The sequence below is a fragment of the Terrapene carolina genome, unplaced genomic scaffold (assembly GCF_002925995.2).
Source record: "Terrapene carolina triunguis isolate 2854851 unplaced genomic scaffold, T_m_triunguis-2.0 Scaffold789, whole genome shotgun sequence".
NCBI lineage: Eukaryota > Metazoa > Chordata > Testudines > Emydidae > Terrapene > Terrapene triunguis.
In genome coordinates this window covers 8,510,125-8,533,942 of record NW_020665140.1, presented here as the reverse complement: position 1 = coordinate 8,533,942, position 23,818 = coordinate 8,510,125, and the positions used below count along the sequence as shown (strand labels likewise).

The window sequence follows — 23,818 nt, the reverse complement described above, 5'->3', positions numbered from 1 at the left end:
AGCAGAGTGGGGGCTATCTTGTTTATTGCGCTCAGTGTAGCATGTATGATTACCTGCCCTGAGGTACAACTAATCGGAAAAGAGATCTTGTGGTCATCGTGGATAGTTCTCTGAAGATGTCCATTCAGTGTGCAGCGTCAGTCAAAAAAGCAAAAAGGATGTTTGGAATCATTCAAAAAGGGATAGAGAATAACACTGAGAAGATCTTATTGCCCTTATATAAATCCATGGTACGCCCACATCTTGAACACTGCGTACAGATGTGGTCTCCTCATCTCAAAAAAGATATACTGGCATTAGAAAAGGTTCAGAGAAGGGCAACTAAAATGATTAGGGGTTTGGAACGGGTCCCATATGAGGAGAGATTAAAGAGGCTAGGACTTTTCAGCTTGGAATAGAGGAGACTAAGGGGGGATATGATAGAGGTATATAAAATCATGAGTGGTGTGGAGAAAGTGAATAAGGAAAAGTTATTTACTTGTTCCCATAATATAAGAACTAGGAGCCACCAAATGAAATTAATGGGCAGCAGGTTTAAAACAAATAGAGGAAGTTCTTCTTCACACAGCGCACAGTCAACCTGTGGAACTCCTTGCCTGAGGAGGTTGTGAAGGCTAGGACTATAACAGGGTTTAAAAGAGAACTGGATAAATTCATGGAGGTTAAGTCCGTTAATGGCTATTAGCCAGGATGGGTAAGGAATAGTGTCCCTAGCCTCTGTTTGTCAGAGGGTGGTGATGGACAGCAGGAGAGAGATCACTTGATCATTATCTGTTAGGTTCACTCCCTCTGGGGCACCTGGCATTGGCCACTGTCGGTAGACAGGATACTGGGCTGGATGGACCTATGGTCTGACCCAATATGGCCATTCTTATGTTCTTATGAGAAGCCTTCTTTTGTCTTCCCAGCTGATCTTTCTTTGCTTGAAAGGGCATGTACTGCCTATCTTGTTCTTGGAAATGGCTGAACTGTTTTAGCTGAAGCTTACCAAAAAAGAAAAAAAATTCAGCCTGAGGCAAAATTCTGGCATGGAAAATTTCAGCCCAAAAGGTTTAATTTTTGTCAAAATTGTAAGCGACTGAAAACAGGGTCAGTGCTGGGCAACCTTAACTGTAGAAGTCACTCTGTGATGTGCTTGTTCACTTACCTACACGTATGCCCACATAGACAGTTATTTGCATGGAAATGTCTGCACTCAGTAGTGCATATATACTTCGAAAGCCAAGCCCTAAGCGTTTAATTCTGGTGGTTGTGCAACAAAAGTATCATGATATAAATTGTTAATTATATCAACTCCTTCTCTTTTTGTGATTAGCTGTCTCCTAAAAAGACCTGGGAAGGGTTCATTGGAGGTTTCTTTTCCACTGTTGCATTTGGATTTATTGTAAGTAGCTGCAGGATTTTCCTTTTCTAGTTTCAATCTTTAACTTGTGATTCTTAAATTTGACAGCAGCATTGTTTCAATTGTCAATCTGCTATTATGGTGTATAGAAGTGGTGATCGCTTGTTATCTAGAGAATTCATTCCACCACTGATAAGTAATTGCAAAGCATATATCATTTTCTAACTACAGTAAATGGTTGCGGAAACGCTAAACTTTTTTGTACTAACCATATCTGCCAGATTACATATTGTTTCCTATTCTTGGTAAGAGTTTGTATCCGTGATAAATGTTATAGTTCTGGTGAGAATAAATATACACTTATTTTGTAACTGAAATCTATTAATGGCCTTCTTCACACTCAGTAAAATGACAGTGATTTACATTTGTTTGATTTAAAAATGCCATCTTTCTTGATACAGTATCCATGCGTTTAGACAGCTAGCTTAAATTTATGGTATGCATGAAATAAAATAACTATAGATTGTAGTTAACGTATATAACTTATAACAGGGGCTTGTGAAAATCACAAAATCAAAAAAATTGTAGATGTGCTTTGTTTCTTAAAATCAAGATTTCATTTAAAGGTGAAGTGTAAGAAACAACACATAGTCATTATCAGCGTCTCCTGATGTATTGTTGGTTGTAGTAAGGAAACAATCAGCTGGCATGACCTCAGGGGATCTAAAAAAAATAACAAAAGTTAGTGATATTTTAGTAATGTGCTGAATGTCCATCTTAGCCGGCTTAGTGAGGAGTCCCCAATCTCAGAAGGGATGTTCTATCTACTTTGGAACCATTTTGTAACAAAATACTTTTTAACTACTGTCAACCATACATCAACCATATGAAAGCAATACTATCAAGTGTGACTTCAGCAAGAAATAAATACATCATAACTCTCTTGATTTGCTTTTCAGTTTGCCTACCTTTTGGCTCAGTATCAGTATTTTGTATGTCCAGTGGAATACAATAGTGAAACAAACAGATTTGTTACAGAGTGTGCACCGTCAGAGCTCTTCCAGATACAGAACTACTCTGTACCCCCATTTCTGCAGGATGTATTGGGAAGGGTAAGGAAAAATAAAACTTCCGTTAAAATTGAATTTTTATTTGCCTACTTTTGTACATTAAATATTATTGTTAAAGGTGACCTAGTTTGTCTCAAAAGCCAGGGATTGAATGAATACGTAAAAGGAGGTAGTGTCACCCATGGGTCGGTGGAGGGTGTCACTCCAGAACGTAATTGAGGCATATTTGGAGGAGTTATGTGGGGAATCTTGCACTCTCGCAACTCATGCTGTACCTCTCATGGAAATGGAAGACTTTGATTTTATAACCAAAATATAATGTGAGAGGGCAATCTGGTGTCATTAACAAAGTTTATTTCTGCAAGTCAGCCGTTCTGTCTTGTGATGAATTGTACACAAAGTTTTACTTTAAGAATTAAGGCCTGATTCTTAGGCCCATTAGAACTTGAGTTAAAACTCCAAAAAGTTTGGCACATTTTGTTTGGGAAAGAGATTGAAAAGGAAACAGTTACGGCATTTATCCAACATGTGCACAACATGTGTTAGGCTGGACATCACCCTCCTGTCCAAGTCAAGCACACACAAGATGTTTGAAATCCTTAATGCTATGTAGAATAAGGGAAAATTACTGACTGGTAACTCTGTGTGACTTAGTGATCTCCTTCCCTCCTCACACCCATCCTACAGATTCTTTGGAGTGAGCTGTTGTACCTCCACCTATAAGGAAACAGCAGATTGTCAGTCAATCCAGTATAAAAAGCGCAGCTCCATTCCCTTTCCTTCAATCAGAAAATTCCAAAGCAACCAAACAGAAACAAAATAGAACAGTCCATCACTCCCCTCCTTCGAGGGGAAGAGGAGAAGACTATGACAAAAACAGAATTACTGGTAAGTAATTTTCTCTTGTTGTACGTCACCTCCTCTTCCCCATCCTCAAATTCCTTATGCTGAACTGGTAAAGGAAGCGCTAACGAAGCACTGAGCTTACCTATACGTTGTCATATCAACCCTTACCTGTCAAATGGAGCATTTTAAACAGAGAGCAGGTTCAGTGTATGCTACAAGATAGAATGTGTGAAGAATAGCCAAGTCTCTGCCTTTAATACACATTTCTGCCAGGAAAGCTGCAGTTCTTTTTGTGGAATATCCTTTTATTGGTAGCAAAAATCGCCCACCTTGATGTTTTCTTCTTCAGTATAGTCCTTGGAACATAAACCATACTCTTCATGGCATCTGGTTTTCGTGATGTAAATTGCACTTCGGTAATCTTTTGTCCTGGCATTGTAAAAATTTGAAAGTTCCTTAACATCTAATAAATTAAAACACCGTGGAAACAAGATGGGAAGAATCTAACTCAGAGGTGGGCAAACTATGGGCCACATCCGGCCTGTGGGACCCTCCTGCCCGGCCCCTGAGCTCCTGGCCCGGGAGGCTAGCTCCTGTCCCATCCCCTGCTGTTCCCCCTCCCTGCAGCCTCAGCTCACTGCGCCACTAGCGCAATGCTCTGGGCGGTGTGGCTGGCTCCAGCCGGGCGGCGCGGCTGCCTGTCCTGGTGCTCTGGGCGGCGCGGCTGTAACACCGCCAGCCACCGGTGCTCCAGGCAGCGCGGTAAGGGGGCAGGGAACGGGGTGGTTGGATAGAGGGCAGAGGAGTTCGGGGGGTAGTCAGGGGGCGGGGGTGTGGCTAAGGGTTGGGGCGGTCAGAGGGCGGGGAACAGGGCAGTTGAATGGGGGCAGGGGTTCCGGGGGGCAGTCTGGAAGGAGAGGGGCGGTTGGCTGGGGTGGCTGGGGGACAGTCAGGGGCGGGGGGGTCCAGGGGCCATCGGGGCAAGAAGCGGGGGGATCGGATAGGGGGCGGGGCTGGGTCACGCCACGCCACGCCACGCCTGGCTGTTTGGGGAGGCACAGCCTCCACTAACCGGCCCTCCATACAATTTCGGAAACCAGATGTGGCCCTCAGGTCAAAAAGTTTGCCCACCCCTGATCTAACTACAAACCACAGATTGTTTCAGTTGAGAGTATTAACTTTTGGATGAATGTCCAATCATCTTCCAAAAATGGACGACACAGGAATTATAGCTAAAGCTGCCACAGTAGTTCTCATATCACTTAAACCATGATTATGGCTTTTAAAAAACAAAATTTAAGGGGATAAAAGGACTCATTCCAATAAACTCAAAGTGGGGGAATATATCATCGCTTTGAGGCTTAAAATAAATCTCCTTGAACGACTACTTAATGAATTGCAAACCTTCATAAAATAAAAGCTTGGCCCTGAAGAGCAATATAAGGGTGAAATCTAACCTTAGTGTGCAAGCTGAGGCCCCTGACTAGAGAGATGGCTAAGGGAATTTGTTTTCAGTTTCTTGAGAATTCCCTAGAGGAGGACACCTAGCTTCTGCACAGTGCCACCCATGGGAATAATCTGGCATGTGTCACAGAAGCAGTTCGTTCAACAGTCCACCTCAAGAGAACCCCACTTATGTATGTTACTCTGTCTAAAGAGTTATAGAATTGGCCCAGATTCATCAAGGGGAATCTGCCCTCTATGAAGGGATGTGGTCTTAGATGTACCCTTGCTGCCAGATTCTGTACATTCATGGAAGGAAGCCAGAATGGTTTCTGCCCAGTTCATTTGACCTTTCAGTAAAGAAAGAGGGAATGTAACCCAATCCTGCAGTGGTCCAATAGGAAACTATATGTTTGCATTGACAAGCGGCTGTAGCTCCAAACACGGTACTAAGTCAGTTTTGTCAAAGCTCTTGCAAGTCAGTTGATGGAGAGGGCTTTAATGTCTCACATGTCCTGTTGAACACAGTCATAAAGGCATGAACTCCATTTATCTGGTTTTAAAATTTTGTGCCCAATTGTCCTTCCCTGCAGGCATCATGCTGCCCACTGCCAAAGCAAGAGGGGTTTTGCTCAGAAACCAAACTGGATGATCTCTCACCACTGTTGGTGTTTTCCTGATTATTAATATTCAACACAAACCCAATCACAGTTGTTAATTGCATACTTCTGCAACAGAATGGACTTCCAAAAGAGTCAAAATCTAAAGGACTTCCTGTCATTCAATCAGGTTGATGTTTTAGATATTGTTTTGTCCCGACCAAAAACCTCTGCGTTGAAGCAGTCTCCTGTGAGCCCCCAAACCAGGAGACTGGTGGCTGTGATACTAACTGGGAATATACAATTTAGGAATGCTAGGCCATAATCCGTATAGACACAGATTAGGAGGTCAGGAATTCTCTGGTATTTAAATAGGTCATCACGAGCTCTCTTCTCTGAAGGACTTGGTGCCATGACTGTGATCATAGAGGACTGCAGGAGAGAGGCACATTTAGAATATTAAGTTGCTACAGAATATCCCAGCAGTCTCTTAATCTTGAGGTAAGAATGGAAGTCTGTAGACTAGGAATCTCTGCTGATAATAGAACAACTTTCCTGTCTGACGTATCTAACAGACCAGAAGCTCAATTAAAAAAAGTACGCATGAAATCAGTCAACGAAATGAGTATAATATAATAAGTTTGAGTGCAAAATATAAGAGGGAAGAATACATTTCCTTTCTCTATAGAATTCATGGCTGGTGAGAATGGAAATCTCACCAGCTAGGAGAGTTCTTGCAGTAGCTACTTTGTAATTTTCTAGAGCTATCAAAAGGCATAAAGTACATGGCTGCTTCTGGGACCTGGAGGTTAAGGAGGTAATCATTCCCCTCCTGCTGGAATGATCGTTGCATGAGTCTGCCATACTGTCACCAGCAAAGCATTTGAGAGGCATAAATATGATAGTGAGTTACCTGGAAGGGAGACACTGGGTTACTAGAGGGCTTTCAAACCACTGGCAAGAGTTATTCTTTCCAGAAGTTTGAAGGCTAGTAGGCAAGATCTTTTTTTCCATTCCAGTAAGAGGAAGAGACATTAGGAAAGAAGGAAACTGGAAAGAGCTGAGATTGAGAAGGTATTGGAGCTGCATCTTATATACTAGGATGATTAACCATAGATTTCTTTCTTTCTGATAAATGGAGATACAAATCAGTTTAAAGAATCTGTAGAATTGGGTAGGGAAGGGGAAGTGTTATATTTGACAAATCCCTTGTTATATCTAAGATAAATATTAAAATACTTCAGTAATATTGAGCAGGGAATTCTTTTCACATTAGATAAAATATGTATTGGTGTGTTCTATAACCTGTCTATTTCCCCCATGCAATGAAGGCAAGTACCTTTTATAACAGAAAAGTTGGAAATTTTCTGTGAATCACGTTGGCTTTGCAACAAAATGTATTTTCTCTGTTAGTAAAATAATGTTAAGGTCTTTATGTTGAATGTTATATTGTTTTGGCCTTGAGTATCTGGAATAATTGTAAATTAATGTATACTATTGCTAATAGTTGTCTTCTTGCAGGAAACAGTGAATATGTACCCATTCCAGATGCACAGCATTGCTTTGTCAACATTTGCATCTTTAATTGGGCCATTTGGAGGCTTTTTTGCTAGTGGATTCAAAAGAGCTTTCAAAATCAAGGTGTGTACAGATTTTTGTAGATTTTTAAAAAACCTATGAAGACTTTGATGGAGCCACTTCCTAGAATTTTAATTAAATGACTTCAGAGTATAATGATCTAGACACACTTGTTTTCTACTAAACCAGCATGATGTGATAACAAGCTACCATTAGCCTCTGAAACAGTATTCTTCTTAATCAGAGATATGTTGCAGAGTATGCATTGGCAAATAATGTTCTTAAACTTCATATGTTTTCAAGATGCACTATGATTTCCATGCTGGCAAATCTTAGCACTTTCTGGATTCATTGTGCACACATTTTGGTATCTGTTTACCTTTTGCGAGTTACCTCATTATATTTGTTTATATAATGAGGTAAGAAATTGTGTTATACATAAATATTTATATGGATGGTAATATACATGAATACGTGCTGACAATTTGCTAGAATGTATCATTGATTATATCTCCAGTAAAGTTTGCATGTCCTTTTGAGCACTGCTTCCATTTCAGATTTTCTTTTGTAAAATTAAAAATAGTGTTTGAATACAATGCTTATACAGAGAGTGATTGCTTATACCACATGAATTTATAAAGACACAACATTCTTTTTAATTAAGGACATTTGGAAATCAATGAAACATATGGGGGATTTGCAAAGCTGAAGTAAAATAAACAGTAATATGAACCCTTGGATCACAGGATGCCTTTTCCATTTTAATATTCAAGGAGCATCTTGTGGAAAGATGTTTTTATGCGAAATAAATGCTTCAGCAGCTGCCACTCCGGTAGAAAAAGGAGATAAAAGTATTCAACTGTGGGAGGTATTAGAACCTATACAGACAAGATGCTAGAAGATGATACTTAAAGATTAGAAGGCTTGGCACAAAATAGGACGATGTGTAGAGGTAGATGGTCCTGGTCTAGCAGTTCAGTGCCTAATTTGTTCCCAGTTCTGCCACAGACCTCTTGTGTGAACTTGGGCAAGTCACTTCACCTCTTTGTTTCCCTCCTCTTCGTCCTTCTCTTTGTCTGTCTTGCCTGTTTGGATGGTAAATTCTTTAGGACAGAGACTGTCACTATGTGTTGGTAACATGTCGGTTCAGTTGGTACAGCATGATGGGGCCTATATCTCAATTAGGCACTGATGTAATACAAACAATAGATTAGTGAGGTATTGTATGTGAACATTTATACTACTGCATTTTTTTCCTTAAAGGATTTTGCAGACACTATTCCTGGCCACGGCGGAATAATGGATCGCTTTGATTGTCAGTACTTGATGGCTACTTTTGTTCATGTGTATATCACCAGTTTCATAAGGTATTTTTTTTGCATATATAAATACATATAGTCAATATAGAGATCTAGCAAACTTTCTTCCATTACATGTAGTTCTGTTCTGTTGGTACAGTGAAGGTTAGCTTTAAGCATGATTTATGCAGTTACGTTTGATCAGAGGGATCTCTTGAATATTGGAGCCATTGTTAAATCTCATGAAACTTCTAGAGGTCTTGCAACAGGCTATGTTATCCTCCTTTTTTACTACTAGTTAACGAAAAAGTAAGAGTATGTACCCAACTGAATATAAAGAAAATGAATCTGAAATAACCCCTATAAAATCTGATTTTTATTTGTGGTAATTGGAGCAGTGGCAGTTCTGCTGTCATTCCCTTTATAGTTTCTGTGGCTTGGGGAGAATCTGTAGGCTTCAGGTAAATAGAAGAAACTATCAAACTTCTTCATTTTCAGTTATCTGACTTCTAACTTCCTGGTTCAGATTATTATTTTTTTTTAAATATTGTTAATTAGGACATCTCACTTATTAGAAACATTGCCAACTTATCTCTCAGCCACAGCAACTTTGAAGGGGATGCTTTTAGAATAACAACTGTATTACAGGGCAGCTTCTTTCACTGTAGTTCTTAAGATGGTTGGGGATAGACTTTCAAATTTAGGGGTGTGTAGTTGTATGCATCTCACTTATGCTCACAATATCCAGTATGCATGTGTACATTGGGTATTTGTTCATAAGTTAAGAATACGCAAATGCGTGGATGTAACTATAGGTGGCTGATGCATGTCTGTCACCCTTTGTCATAAATACATTTAAAATATTTTAAATTACACTTGAAATTTCCTGAAAATAGAGTTATGGATTGATTCTTTCCAATTCTAGAATTGGAAAGTGTCCTATTAAAGAAACTTTATGAATGTATTGTCCTCTACCATGCCTAGCCTAGTGCCCATTTATTTGGGTAGTATACAGCTTATCCAACAACAGGTACAGAGCAGAAAACGGCTTTGTCAAAATGGTCTGCAGAAAGTGACCCCTCGCTAGCAAGAACTTAATCTCAGTGGCAAGTAATGAGAAAGGAGGCTTCAGGTTTTGTTACAAAGGATCAGGCATTACACCATGAAAAATGCTGTTTTCTGCCTATTTTTAACTGCTGAGAATTATGCTTGTGAAAAAGGAACATCTTGTAATCATGTCAACAATCAGCAAGCATAGTCAAGTATACTTGTGATTTGTTTCTTGGTCACTGAAACATGATCTAACTATGTTTAGGAAAAAGTCACAAGAGACATGCCCTACCAAACACCTATCGGAGGGCCATAATCAGAAATGTCTGTTTTCCTATAATTGATGTACAAAACACCATTCGAGGTTTTTGTAACATGTTTAGGCTGAGACTTGCAGCAGAAAGGTTCTCTCTGCTCTTGGATTTCTTGTTTCAAGATCCTTTCCCAGTGGTCAAAAGACATGCAACAGGCATCACTCCGACACTCATCTTACATCACTTGGCTCATTCTTCGGCATGTAGCTTGTTAGCATGAATATCCTGGAAGGTACATAGGGTGAGAAAGTCAAAGCAAGCAATTTTGGAATCGGTCACATTCTCGCCACGACCAGCAGCAGCCTTTATGCATATTACATTTGTGGCTTACCCAGTTAAGACATCTTATTACATTTTATTCAACAGATACAGTCGGAGAAAGCAGGTTTCAATTATGCTCACCAGATAACACACGTTCTGGAGAGATCATTACACTAGAAAAACCTCTCAAAAAGCAGACACTGCATTTATACCGTAGGGAGAAAAACAAAAGATGTCACTTCTGTATGGTAGGTTTAGAGCTTTTATTGAATTAAATTTTTTTTCCCTTAAATTTCATTGGCAGGGGTCCAAATCCCAGCAAATTACTGCAACAACTGTTGGTACTTCAGCCAGAACAGCAATTAAATGTATACCAAACCCTGAAATCTCATCTAATTGAAAAAGGAATCCTTCAGCCATCACTGAGGGGAAAGTTGGACTGAATGGTGGACTTAAACAAAAACAAAAACAAACAAAAAAAACCAACCTGCCAGAAAAGCACTGAAAAAAACAAGTTACAACTTTGCATAGTAATCGTGGTTGAACAAGAAGTAGATAGTAGTTTTGAAGACACGAATGTTTCCTGAAACTACTGTGAATATTTAATAAGACATAAAATTTAAGTTTGCTTGTAAAATAACTGTTTATTTAACATGTGTTTTAGTTTCTGAAGTTGATGGTGTGAGCGCTCCTTCGGTATCCAGCCTGACAGGTTAAATAGTTTTTAAAATAACTATTCGTTTTCAGCAGTTTTATATCACAATAACTAAACTGAGGAAATGTTAAGACTGTACTGGCACTGTGCAACTTTTAATGTAGCTTATCAGTACAGTTGTTGCTTTTAATGCAAGTTTTATAGTACTATATATCTTAGCAATAATTCTGTCATACTTAGTCTCAAATGGTTATTGAAGAATAACCAAACTGCAGTGATGTTTTATGTACTGTGCAATTGATTACATCACTTGCCAGAAAATAGTATGCCTTGAGAGTTGCTCAGAAAGTTGAGGCTGGAATTTACAATAGAATATATCAGGGTTACTGCTGGATTTGTACCATTACTGTTTTACTGAAAATGGCTAAGGTTAGCCAAGTTTCTAGTTAATGGCTTTGAAAAAAATTCTCTAACGAAGTCAGTGGATCCTTGCAAGATTAAAGGCACCTTTACTGTTGAGGTGCCTGAGCAGTAGTCTCCTCTTTTGGAAGAATCCTTCTGGATTACAAAAACCAATTAATGCATCCAGAACTAGAGTGGAGATTAACTATCGATAGGGTCCTCCAGTCCAGCAAATGGACATCATTGGGATGTGAATCTAGGATTGTTGATCGGTCACTGTCTGAAGTGAGCTCATTCTAGCCTTATTTCTTGTGCCTCAATTTTTTTTCATCTGTAAAATGGGGATATTTCCCTCCTTTATAAAGCACTTCGAGATCCTTGGATGAAAAGTGCACTATAAGTGCTTACTTATTAATATTTTTATTATTATTATTCCCCTGAAAGCAGTCACTGTTATCTGACTGACCAGATGCACAAAGTTCCAGGTGGAGATGGTGAATGGTTCTTCTGCCATCTGTTATCAACAGTTGAGTAACTCTAGCTTCTCAAGTAAGTTTGGGTAACAATGTAAGGATTCAGTTGAGAAATATATACTTTATAGATAGCTGCTCTTTCAGTAGACTTAATTATGTGTGTGTGAAAACAGTTGACACTGTAAAATGGTTAATGTTAGCTATTTTCATTTTACATAATATCCTTTTTATCATGTAGTAAAATCTTAGTAGAAATAAAAATACTTTTTTGGGGGAACAAATGGAAACTATTTTCTTCCCATAATGTACAAAAGCACATGAATGCCAGAAAGTTTCTTTTGGTATACTAGAGACTCTAACTTGATGAAATTTAATTTCCCCAATCCTAATGTAAATAAGCTTCTGCACTCTGACTATATTATTTTTGTGAGGGGTTAAAGATGAAAATCTTAAAATTGCTTGGTGCTACTTGAAAAAACAATAGAGAAAGCAAATAGAGATGTTAACAAGCCTTGTAGAATTCAAAGTTTCTGTTTACATTAGAATAGAATCTGAGACCACCGTACATTCTGTTTCAGGATTATATACTAATTGCATTTAGGCCAGGGTAATCTGTATATAATCTGTAAATAGTAAAATAGTCTTATATACTGTTATAAAAGAGAGATGTTCGTTCTAATTCCAAAATAAAGTTTCCATTCAGTGGTAATGTCAACACTAAATAGCTGAGGGAACAAATTAGTATTACATTTTTATATTCTACTGTAAAAGTACAGTACTTCTGTCAAAAAAAATCTTCTAGAGCAAGAAATCAGCTTTAAAATCACAATGCTAGCAAATTGTCTTCCAGTAGTGATTAGCTGTCCTTCCCGACTCCCAATTTTTTGTTTGTTTTTTAACAATAATAAATAATAATAATAATACTGAAACTAAGCACATGTAGGACTCTTTAACTTGAAAACAAAACACAACGCAACCTGAAGGTTAAAACATAGCACAGCCAAAATTATGAGCTATGGAAAGATGCTAGTAAGCAGTTCTAAAAAAATATTGAAAGGAAGTAGCGTTTGTTGAAGCAGGAAAGGGTGACAAAAATCATCCATAAACATTGAAATAAGGCTTTAGTTAGGTAACGGTATCTTGGTAGATTCTTCCAATAAGAAACACAGCCTTACTAGAGTTGGGTATAAATTTATACTATAGATACGAGATTATAATATTTAATTTTAACATAAATAAAATGTTTGAACTCTTTTTAGTGTAATTTTTATAGGATGTATATTAAGTAAGTAGAATATATTGTAGCATTGAATACAGTGAATCACTTGAAGTCGATGAATCTTTATTTTCACTGTAAAAAGGACAAAGTTACAACCAAATAATTTTCAGAAGCATTAATGGTTAACCACTTAATCTACTGTTGTAGATTTGTTATCGTTTACTCTGATAGGCTCTGATGTAAATCTTTGCAGGATTAGGTCCTTAATTTTTAACTTGTGAAATGCCATAAATATTTCCTCTCGCTGTTCAATGTGCCCCCTCTGCCCACCCTCACGTTTCTTATGTATTAGTTCTATTAATATAGGCATACAGCTTGAATTGGAAAGTCTCTAAATTTTACACCAGTGATTTCTCTTCACTTTGCAGTTCTGTTGGGCAAGGCTGTTGTTTTTCTGAACAAGATAATTACAAATATAGAAACAATGTATATACTGTAAATGGTATCATATTATGTATGTTTTAATTGTTTGAATCTCTTATTAAAGCTAGAATTGGGAAAATAAAGCTGGGACAGAAATCTTCTATGATCTGACTTTTGCCATTTTTTCCTCTATAGCAAACACATTTTGGCTGACAATCTCTTAAAAATGCACCTTTCTATTGTTAAAAGTAGGGCTGTCAATTAATCTTAATTAATGCCTGCGATTAACTGAAAACAAAATTAACATGTTAATTGCATACCTCTGGGTGGGGGAGGGAGGCATCCGCTGTGGAGGGACCTGACAGTGTCGGGTCAGGCGTAGTAACCCAAGCTGCCATCAGAGGGCGGGAAGAGAAGAGCAAAGGAAAGAGGAAGTGGCTCCTATCCCAGCTCCAGCAGAGGTAGGAATCCTGACCCTGCCGGGCTTCATTCCCCCTGCCTGGCCCCTCACTCTGGAGACTGACCACCCCCATGCCATGCCCGATTGCCCCGGATGGCCCCTCGCTCTGGGACCAACCATCCCTTCCACCCCTCCAAAGCCTCCCTCATTGCCCCTGTCCAGCCCCTCTCTTGAGGGACATAAAGTTTGCTAAGAGTGGGATGATTTCTTGCTGATGGGTGTCTTGTGATCCTGAGCAATTTGTACCGTTAAGAAAAAGTGGTGTAAGAATGTAATATGCAGTGTAACTTCTACACTTGTTTTTGAAAATAAGATGTTTCTGATATATTCTTGCAGATGATAAATGGTCCTATAATGCTATTGCAGCCATTCATGGCTGATGAAAACGATAGACAATGGACTTATTTGCACTGCAGTTACTTGACTCCTTGCAGTAAAAATGTTTCCCTTTTGGGCTCTACCGCACTATAGTAAGACATTTGGAGGAGATTTCTGTTGGCAACATGGCCCACTTGATGAGAACATCCTTTGTGCTCTGCTTCCAGTGTTCCTGATTCTCCCCACTTCTAACAATCTCTACTCTCAGAATTGGCACTGCCAGCTGGGCACAAAGTCTCTCTGAACTGCTCAGCTATAAGGCAAAAACAAGTGTGGCCCAAACAAATTCCAAGTGCTGCTCCTATGCACTGGGAGGGAGGAATATGCTACTGGCTGAACGTTGCAGTGCAAAGCCCATATCTCCCTTTTCTCCTAGCCTGTGTAGAGAGAGTAGGAACAATTGTATGCAGTGTTGGAGCCATGTTGGTCCCAGGATGGGAGGCACAAGATGGGTGAGGTAATATCTTTTATTGGACCAACTTCTGTTGGTGAGAGAGACAAGCTTTCAAGCTACACAGAGCTCTCCCTCAGGTCTGGGAAAGGTACTCAGAGTCCTCTGCAGTGTGTTTTACCTCAGCCAGCCTGTTGCTCTGTAGCCCATCTACAGAGGGCTGGCATGGCAACTGCATTCTTTGAAGGCTGCATTCTTTCAGTGAGTCACAAAGTCGGTCTTGTCAGGAGTTCAAATTAAGCAGCTCTTTCTGTTCTGATGGTCATCACACGGGAAAAACAGCTTCTTAGGCTTCTGTAATTGGATGAACTAACCTATGTATCTGTCTAACTTGTGTTCAGGCCAATTAACCTGGTCCCTTGAATTTTTATTTATTTTTTTTTTTTGGTGGCGGGGCTGGGGAGGGCATTCTTACAGTGGCAACTATTTCCGGGCCAGTGAGGATGGAAGCATCTGCTGAAGTAGTTAAGGCTGGGCTGCCATGTGGTCTTCCTCACATACACTCAAGCACTATCAGCTGAACAGTCTATCTTCACAGGACATCTCTTGCTTGCAGGGCACTACAGGATGCATATTAAGGTAAGCCTTCATCTATGGCATTATTTGCTGCAACTGCCAGTTCTTCCTACTGTGTTTTCACACTATAGGAGAAAAGGGATGTATATGACAAGTGCAGAATAACTTACCAGTAATTCTTTGTTATAGTCTTCCTTCCTATACCACTGTCTTGGCCTCCCTCTGCTTTGGAAATATTCAACTGGAAAGGGAAGGGAATGACTGGGCCTTATATAGGGAGCGTATTCTCAAATTCTTTGCCTCCTTGCTTTCAAAAAAGAGGGAATCCAGGATGCCAGTTGTCCCTATTGTCTTCTGGTGGAGTGGGAGAAGACAGAAGAAACTACCACTGAGTCATTTTTCTGTGTATGGAGGAGTGATGATTTAGGCTGTAACTTATTACAGACACTGTTTACTTTTTTTCTTTTAAAAATACATTCTAAGTGGATTTCTGTAGCAATGTAGCAAGCTGAAGGGATTCAAAATTGTGTTTGGTCAGTCACTCGCTGTAGCTTATGAAATTGGGTATGTAACTAACTTCTCTTGGTTGAGTAACAAGGAATGTGTTTCCCTAAATAGTGTTATCTCTGAATGCTCTTGAGCCAACTGTTTGGCTCACTACTGAACACATGGAAGTTGTGTGCATTCTTAGTGATTGACAAGAGGAGTTACTTTCAAAAATACTAGTTTAGTAACAAGTTGTCCTGCTGTCAATAGCATATTTTGTGTGCGTTTCTTAGGTGAAATAGGGTGATATTTACCAGTCGATTGAATTAGGATTAAACAAAACCTTGTGATGGACAAATCTTTTGTCCAGCTTTTACTAAGATTTAGTTTTTGCAAAAGATGGGGGTGAGGTTATTTTCAAATCCCATCTCCTCTATGTAAAATTGATATTAGATACTCTCAAGCATTTCAGTTTAATCTCCCTTCTATATCAAATGCGTCCTCCTTTCTGAGTGTTAACTTTGTTGCAATTTCAGATGAGACCCATGGATGCTGCATTGCTAAGCTTATGTGTTAAGTGTATAGCTAGCAAACCAGTGCACATTGTTTTTTCATTTTTATAGATGTTAACACAGCACAAACATCAATTAAAAAAATGTTCCAATAGCTGGTGAAGCTTGACTGATTTTGACTGGATTCTAAAAACCTTCATAAAAGGGGAGCAATCTCGTTAAGATAAGATAAAAGGAATGTTTTAAAGGCGCACCAACTTAAAAGGTAGTCAGTTCAAGCTAAAAGAATTTTAGATTATAAAACCATGAGTGCTCAAGGATGGATGTTAATCAAATTTTCTTTAACTGCAGTTTTCTGACCCACTTAAAAAGGGCAACTGACTATAGAAAAAGTTGGGTGAGATAATACATTTTATTGGACCAACTTCTGTTGGTGAGAGAAATAAGCTTACACAGAGCTCTTCCTCCGGTCTGGGAATACAGTCAAGTTTACATTGTCTCAGCCCCTTGACACTGGAAAGGTGACTTGGCTGTGGAATTTGATTGACAGAAGGAGGTAGTGATCAAATAAATTCAACCTGGCCAGACCAGAAGATTTTAATGTAAGTGAATGACTACTTGGAAGTATGTGGGAGTACGTCCAATTTTGGACAAGTGTAATGTAAAAACAGAATCCCTGGCAAAGCTATTAAAAGTTGCTTATGCCACTAATTGACTGCATGTTACTTACACCATTCACAAAGGGCAAAAGCAGCTCCTCTGTCTGAAGGCCAGTCTGTTGTCTCCTGATGGCACTTAGTGGAGAAGGGAGTGTGTATCTGGATTTTGTAACAACCTCATGGATGGAAATTTGCAAAGCTGCCATCATCTTCATAAAACACTGGCCCAGAAATGAGCAAGCAGATAGAGTGGGGATACTTTAACTTCCTACAAACATTCTTTTTCTTCATAATTCTCCGTACATCTGTTCAGTGGCTGCTGCTTTCCAGAGGTCCAGAATTGTGGGAGATGCTGGGATGCAGAACGGAACATTTCTACTGGTAACTTCCTTTCTGCTAGCAGCATCTCCCACAGTTCTACCCATTCTAAGTAGCTCATGAGTCAAAGATCAGATAATGAAGTGGGATTGTTACCATCTGTCTTGGTCTAATGTACAGAATTATCTCTATATTTGTTGTTCATGATATGCAAGTTTTATAGCTTTGGAATAACTTGTCTGGTGGCAAGCAGGAGCAGAAGGGATATGGCCAAAGCTGCAGCTCAAGGCGAGCAGCCAGAAGTGCAGAACTGGGGGAGATACCATTACCGGTAAGAAACTTTCTATTCCTCTCCTCAAGATCAATCATTCACTGTACCAGTTCTGGCATCAGTACATGTGTGTTGGAGTCAGCCAGCTATTTGGCACACTTAATCCTGCAAACAAGTTTTAAGGGCTAGCATGTGACTAATTAAGGGGAAAAAAAACAAACTTATTTGTAAAAACAATATCAAGGTTGGTGAAACATGGGCTCACTCTCCAGCAAACTGTTACTGATATAATTGTTGGGGGAGGGGGGAAATTCCCAAAGTTGTCTTAGAATTTCAGCAATCTCTCACAAGCTAAGGTTGAATGTTGCTTGGGGAAGGAGGTTAAATTCAAATTTGATATTCCTTAAGGAACCAAGCATAGTCATTCCCTTCTCAGTTTTTCATTAGGGTGAGATACTATTGTTCCCATCATGGCCAATCCTCTAGGTTTCAAGGCTTATGATGACACTTGTAAAACAAAATACAAGGGTTTTCTATTTTAACATTTATGAATTACCGTACTTATATTTGGAAAAAAGTTCAAATAGGACTGGTACTCCTAATATGTGGTCAGTTCAACTGCAACCATTGCTTCCTTATTCAAATTCTTTCAAGATAAATGCAAAACAGCCTTTTGGTGGTAAATAGCAGGTATTTATTTGAAATGAAAAAAATACTTAAGTACCTGAACTATTGCATTTAATCATGTATTGTAATTGTGTTACTCTACCTTTTTGCATTGGAGACAAATATACAATGAACATTCAGATATCACAGATTGCACACTAGATAGTAATTCTTCAGGCCTTTTACATAACCACCAAAAAAAAACAGATATTGGATTCTGCAATATAGTACAAAATTCCACACTCCAGTCTTAGCCAGTTATCTTCAATTTACTCCTGTTGCTGTACAAATAAGTTGCCATTTACTAGGGCTTACAAGTTAATAACAGGACAAAAAAATATACATTGCACTGACACAAAAAGTCAGCTGTGTTAATAGTCATGCAACAAGTAACCAAACTTGCTGAAATTAAAAATACTTTCTAAAAACAGTTTTAACTGCATAAATATTTTGTACACAGTTCATTTACTGAAACAAAAGGAGTCTTTAAATGATACAAAGCAAAAATAATTTTCTACCAATTTTATACATAAGAAAGTGCAAAATAACTTATCTAAAGTGTTTTGCTATTGAATGTGGGCTGGAGGCAGCCAAACTCATCTTCATAAGCATGACATTACAGTTGCACACTACATACAAGTGTTAGAGTACATGAATTAATAAGTATACTACAAAGAACAAGGCCCGAGAAGACAGGTGAGGTACTCGAAGAGAATATAGACTGCTAATGTTAGTGTACTTATGTGTTTTTGCTCCAACAAACTTTTATAGGGAAAACAAAGCTGTTTGGAGAAACAAAGTAGGTATGTGCATTAGAAGCTAAAAAGAAAAGACTATCCCCAGTTGAACAAAACAGTTACCCAGAGCACCAGAGGAAATATGATGAGCTGGTGTTTGTACTGCACCTCCTAAGTTGTTTTGGAAGAGTTTGCTATACAGTGCAGGACAGGAATTAAGCCTGCAGAGTGGGTTTTATTGATTTACTAAATGTAAATTAAGATTAATACTACAGGATGCGGGGGGGTGGGGGAGGAGGGTAGCTTTTTAGTGCAGTGCCAACTGTAAAAAGTAGAACAACACTGGTACAAAGCATCTATAGTTAAACACAATTAATGGTTTCAGTGAAAGTCCTGCAGTCTTAACCCAGCACGAGTTCTATAGGCAGCTTTTATTTTAGTGGCATTTAATATTTAGTTTACTTCAATCACCCTTTCTGTGAGAAAAGCTCAGTGTTTCCAAGGGTTTATTGTGTTAGCTGTAAAAATTAATTTGGAACTAAGATAGTGAGGTCTCAGCCCATACAAAAACAAGTTGGAAACAAGGGGAAAAGATTTCAGTGGACTCAGGTGCATTTAAGGGTTTTAAAGCAGACAATGTACAGGTTATTAACCCATAATCTGGATTATAGCATCAAAGTAGTATTAATACAGAAATGTAGGCTCTCTGTACCAAAAGCATTTTTTTTTTCTTAAAGATAAATTTGTCAAGCTGGCCATGCAAGGCAGCTACTGGCTCAACTTACCTGCATTTACTCACTCAATAGTGTGGAAGAGCTCTACAAAAAGCCTTTTTGTTCTCTTGGGGACCTAGTATACATACCAAAACAGGAATTTTATCTAATTGTTACAGTCCATCACATACTTAACAAACATGTATCAAAATACCTATTTAACTTTCAGTGCATAAATGTGTTCCAGGGTAAATAGTAAAATAACACAAATCAACAAAAGCCAGGTGCTTCAGTTAACACGTGACTATCTTTTGGGAAATCTCATACCATCATAGAGGTTCTAATATTTTCAATGGTGCAATGTAAGGTTTGTGTTTGATTTAGCTATATAGAGTGTAGGCCAGATTATGCTGTCACTCCCACATAAATTTAAGGTAATTCCATTGTTCCAATTACATCGCTCATGGCATATCCACTGATGCAAGTTTGGCCCGTTTCTTGTTGACTTGGGTCGTATTCTCACCATTATTTAAAAGTATTCTCTGTTTGTGAATATACCTAAATCTAGACCAGTTTTATCACCCATTTACAAAATATATACATACATTTAAAAAAACAAAAACAAAGTATGACTGTGGGCCTGTCTTCTGCAACTGTTCTACTCACTGTGGATGCCAGTGTCTGTCCCATATGTGGTGCAAAATAAATTACTGATTAAAAATACTGTAATTAAATTCATATTAAAACTTAATGGAAAACTATCAATCACTGTCTTGTCACTGAATGGTGAAGACTTAAAAGCAGTTCTGATATTAATATTATCCAGTTATTGAGCAAGGATTATGTTCAGTAGAACAAAGGTGCCAAAGAAAGAGAGACTAAATTTTATGCAAGAGAAGTTAATTTTGAGTTACATGCAAGCCAATTTCTATTTAAGAAGGTAAAAGCTGGTTCTTGCATTGCATAATTCAGCTGCTTAACTATAATAAGTACTGAACAAAACAGCAGCTGTAATGTATGTATAAAAGAGGCCTTATTAAATATGAACAATGAGGTGGTAAATAGATAGGTATAAAATGCAACTACAGAGTGTATAACTTAGTTCCTAGTTATTTTACAATTGGAATAAAATATTGCAAGTCCTATTCCCCCAAAAAGTTTTCCTTTAAAAAAAAAAAAAATCCATGTCATTTCTACGAATAGCCTTGTTTAAATTAGGATATTGTGGACAACTGAAAGAACAAACATGCAGAGACTGAATTTTAAACAAAAATACAAATAATGCCATTTGAGTTTTTTTAAACATTCATATTTAAGTTGATAGATGAATAAAGATGCCACACAAAGTATAGTGGTTAGGCTGAAGTCCCATGTAACAGGCAGTTAAGTTCATATTTAGATAAAAAGGCCATTATACCTATTTACATTATACACAGTTGCTTGTGAAGAAGGCAGATTTACAACTATCTTCTAAAAAGCCTCTCCCCACCCCCAAATAAGGATGTCTACCTCCACAAGAACAGATGGTTAGTAAATGAGGATTTTTCTCTTGATAGCCATGTAAATAGGGAGATTTGGGTACTGAAAGTTTTACTGTATGTGTGACTACCAATCCTGTCTTTCTGGTGCTTGCTGCCCATTTGAATATTTATTTGTTAGCTTTATAATTTCAATCAACATAAATGAAATCAATGATCCCTTTTTCTTTCAGTACTTAACACAGTACAAAGATAAGTGTAAACGGACAATATTCTAATCCCTTCGAAATTCACTGCACGATTCTGTAATTAATTCAGTGAGTTACTGTGGGGCTGAATTGGGATCCTGCAGAGCTTGGTCTTTAGTTTGTGTCAAAGCCTCATTAATTTCTAGGCCCCTCCTCAAAACCCCTCTCATGTTGCAGGTTGTAGTAACAGGTCTGACAGACTCTCACTGGTGATGAGATTTTCAAACGCTTGATTTCAGATTGAAATCGACTGCACCTGAAAGAGGAAAATAAAATTGTAATAGTGTTCTTCCCCTAACCACACCCTCTTATTTATAGTCCTAAAATATCTTAGTTAGTCACAGGAGGGACCAAAGACAAGCTGGGGGGCGGGAGAAGGAGAGGAAACTAGCTTAAAAAATATAGCACAATTGCATTGGGAATAGAACACCTGGACCTTTGTTTGTGCAGTGACTGTACAAAACCACTACAAGAATAGTTTTAATAAGGACTAGTCCAAACAGTCTTTGTATAGATATAAGCTGTGTCCATTTCCAAGGGTTGCATCAATTTGTGACTGTTTTAGAAACGTATTTTTAATCATATTCCAATGCATGGCTTAAGTGCTCCATATATGGAGTTAAGATAGTAATTCTAATTGAAGAAAATACAGCTTGTGTGCTTTTCCATAAAACAAGTGGGATTTAAAGTTGCTAGTTCAATTTTTAATCAAGCTGCTGCTGCATTAACGATTTTAAAAAGACGGAGGATGGGCCCTGTTTTTTCCAACTATTTCCATTAAAATTGTGACACAGGTAGTGTTTTCATAATTTTTTTTTTTTTTTAAGAAACCTACATTTTCACTTTTTAACACTCTCCTGCTAGGGTGCTTTGTACAAGGAAAACGAATGACTGCTTACTTCTGACAGAAGAGTTGTCCACAGTTTCTGCAATGGTGACGTCTTTCCGTGAGAGAAAATCGGACTGAACAGCCCGAACAGCTGTCTCCTCCCTCATCTTTCACCCAATGGTCAGCTGCAGACCGGCCAGGTTGGTCACTCACAGACCAGCTGAACACTCTTCCTCGACCATCGCCCACTAGAATCCTGCTATGGTCCCTGCAAGAACAGGAATGGACGTTCCAGCCACAACATACCAGGTTTGTTCACCGTTACAATCTCATCACCTATGTGCTGTACATGTCAATGACTTGTTCATACCAAATATTAAACTGAGACCAACAGAGATGGCAAACACAAATTAGCCTGGTCTTACTGGGGAATACAATTATGAGAGGGCATAACTACAAGCTGTATTAGTTATAATGAATCTGGTTTTCAGCGATGTGCTTTTTATTCCAGTACTGGAATAAACCAGTTCTAAATGGTGCTCTTCTGTCAGGTTTTCACTGTATCTTAAAGAGTAACAGAATGTAGCCCCCCTACCCCCAATCCACCCACCCAAACTCATCCATTTTGAAAAACCATCTTAGGCAACAGTGTTTGGGTTACTCACTTTGAGATGCCTAGTGCTGTGATCTCTGCTGGATGTGCGTTGTCTTTGCGATCAAATGCTGTGTGCATAGTTAGTTTGCTTCTAAATACTAACTGACGCTCCCATCTGTATCCTAGAAGTGGGCAGGAAAAAAGAACAGCTAAAGTCCTCTCGCTATTGCTTTGTCATCACACACCAGATTGTATCCTATCCCCATGAGAGTATGTGGGTAGGGAGAAGGAACAATCTTCCTGCAGTGGCCCCCCCGGGCAGCATGTCTCCAATACAGGTCTGTGCCTGACTGATGATACTTTGTCAACATTTTAATCTGTTTCACTGCACATAAGAAAGGAGAGGACTTATCCTATTATGAAGCTCTACACCAGTGTTTCCCAAAGGGAGAGGAGGAGATGCAAAGGTCTAGCCAAAGAAAGGACACTGACACAGAGGAGGTATGAATTAAAATACCCAGGTAGGCTTTTAGCACCACAGGGCAGAGCCATGACTGATTTCACTTTTTCTGTAAGATGGACTCAAGTCTTCAAAAATTTGGGAAACACTGCTTTGCATGAAGAGCTGAAATAACATGCACCTTAATGCACAAGTGACACCCTTTACTGTCAATTTTTGAGTTATGACTAACTAACCAGAAAAGAAAATTCAGGGCTTCTGTCTGCAAAACTTTCATGCTTTAACTCAGAGTGCCTAATGCAGCAGGAACAGAAGCATACAGCCTTAAGGCGCATTGTTTACAACACAGAGTTAAATAAGGGAGAATGGGATTCTCATTTCATGTACCTGGTTTAAGTTTGCTGTAGTGCCGTACTTCTACATGGTTTGGGTTTGGGTGGTTAACCTGAGCATGGGGATGCACTTTAGTTTGCCCCTCAGAATAGTTCACAAAGATAAAGCCATCTTTCTCATCCAAGCTGAGCTGGTCTGACCAACGTCTAGAGTCATCGGAGCCACTGTCTGCTGACCATGCTGCTGTCGCCCTGGATGATGATGGTACAGGCCTGTGGCTGGTGCTGTTTGGTTGACTCTGGCTCTCCCGTGGTTTAGTGTCCTGACTGATACACTGATCATCTGCTTCAGAGTCACTGCTGTCCTCATCCTGGGCTTCCTGCCCTATTTTATATGGCACAAGAGAATAGAAAAAGTTAGCACAACAGAAGTATTTAGATCTCATTCTTTTATAAAGTTGCATTGCTGCAACATCTACAGAAGAACCTAGTGGGTGTAACTGGAGTCATTCCTGTAATCACAGACAGGTATATCATCAAAGCAGTGCAGGGTTCTAGCTATATGTGACCCATATCAGTGGCTATCACACAGCTAATCTGTGTCCCACTGAATATTCACCCCATAAAACTACAAGATTACCTACACTCTGCTAATTGCCTGGAAATACCACTTCTCGAGAGATACTGGATCGGATTTTCAAAAATGCTTAATTGACTTCCAATGGTATTTGTGCTC

General features: G+C 38.8%; 2 protein-coding genes across 2 annotated transcripts in view; one reads left to right on the top strand and one right to left on the bottom strand.

Annotated features, from left to right (window-relative positions):
* The window catches only part of CDS1 (CDP-diacylglycerol synthase 1), a 59,246-nt gene extending 48,515 nt beyond the window's left edge, over nucleotides 1–10,731 (top strand). The window contains exons 9-13 of the mRNA XM_026660506.2: nucleotides 1,316–1,384; nucleotides 2,302–2,454; nucleotides 6,822–6,941; nucleotides 8,142–8,245; nucleotides 10,106–10,731. Of these exons, the coding sequence (XP_026516291.1) occupies nucleotides 1,316–1,384; nucleotides 2,302–2,454; nucleotides 6,822–6,941; nucleotides 8,142–8,245; nucleotides 10,106–10,244 (585 nt within the window). The 3' untranslated portion in view covers nucleotides 10,245–10,731. The remainder of the gene's footprint in view (nucleotides 1–1,315; nucleotides 1,385–2,301; nucleotides 2,455–6,821; nucleotides 6,942–8,141; nucleotides 8,246–10,105) is intronic.
* A 9,279-nt stretch (nucleotides 10,732–20,010) lies between these two features.
* The window catches only part of WDFY3 (WD repeat and FYVE domain containing 3), a 254,837-nt gene continuing 251,029 nt past the window's right edge, over nucleotides 20,011–23,818 (bottom strand). The window contains exons 62-65 of the mRNA XM_029913674.1: nucleotides 23,138–23,467; nucleotides 22,361–22,472; nucleotides 21,766–21,963; nucleotides 20,011–21,122 (exon numbers count right to left, since the gene is read on the bottom strand). Coding sequence (XP_029769534.1) covers nucleotides 21,002–21,122; nucleotides 21,766–21,963; nucleotides 22,361–22,472; nucleotides 23,138–23,467 — 761 coding nt within the window. The 3' untranslated portion in view covers nucleotides 20,011–21,001. The remainder of the gene's footprint in view (nucleotides 21,123–21,765; nucleotides 21,964–22,360; nucleotides 22,473–23,137; nucleotides 23,468–23,818) is intronic.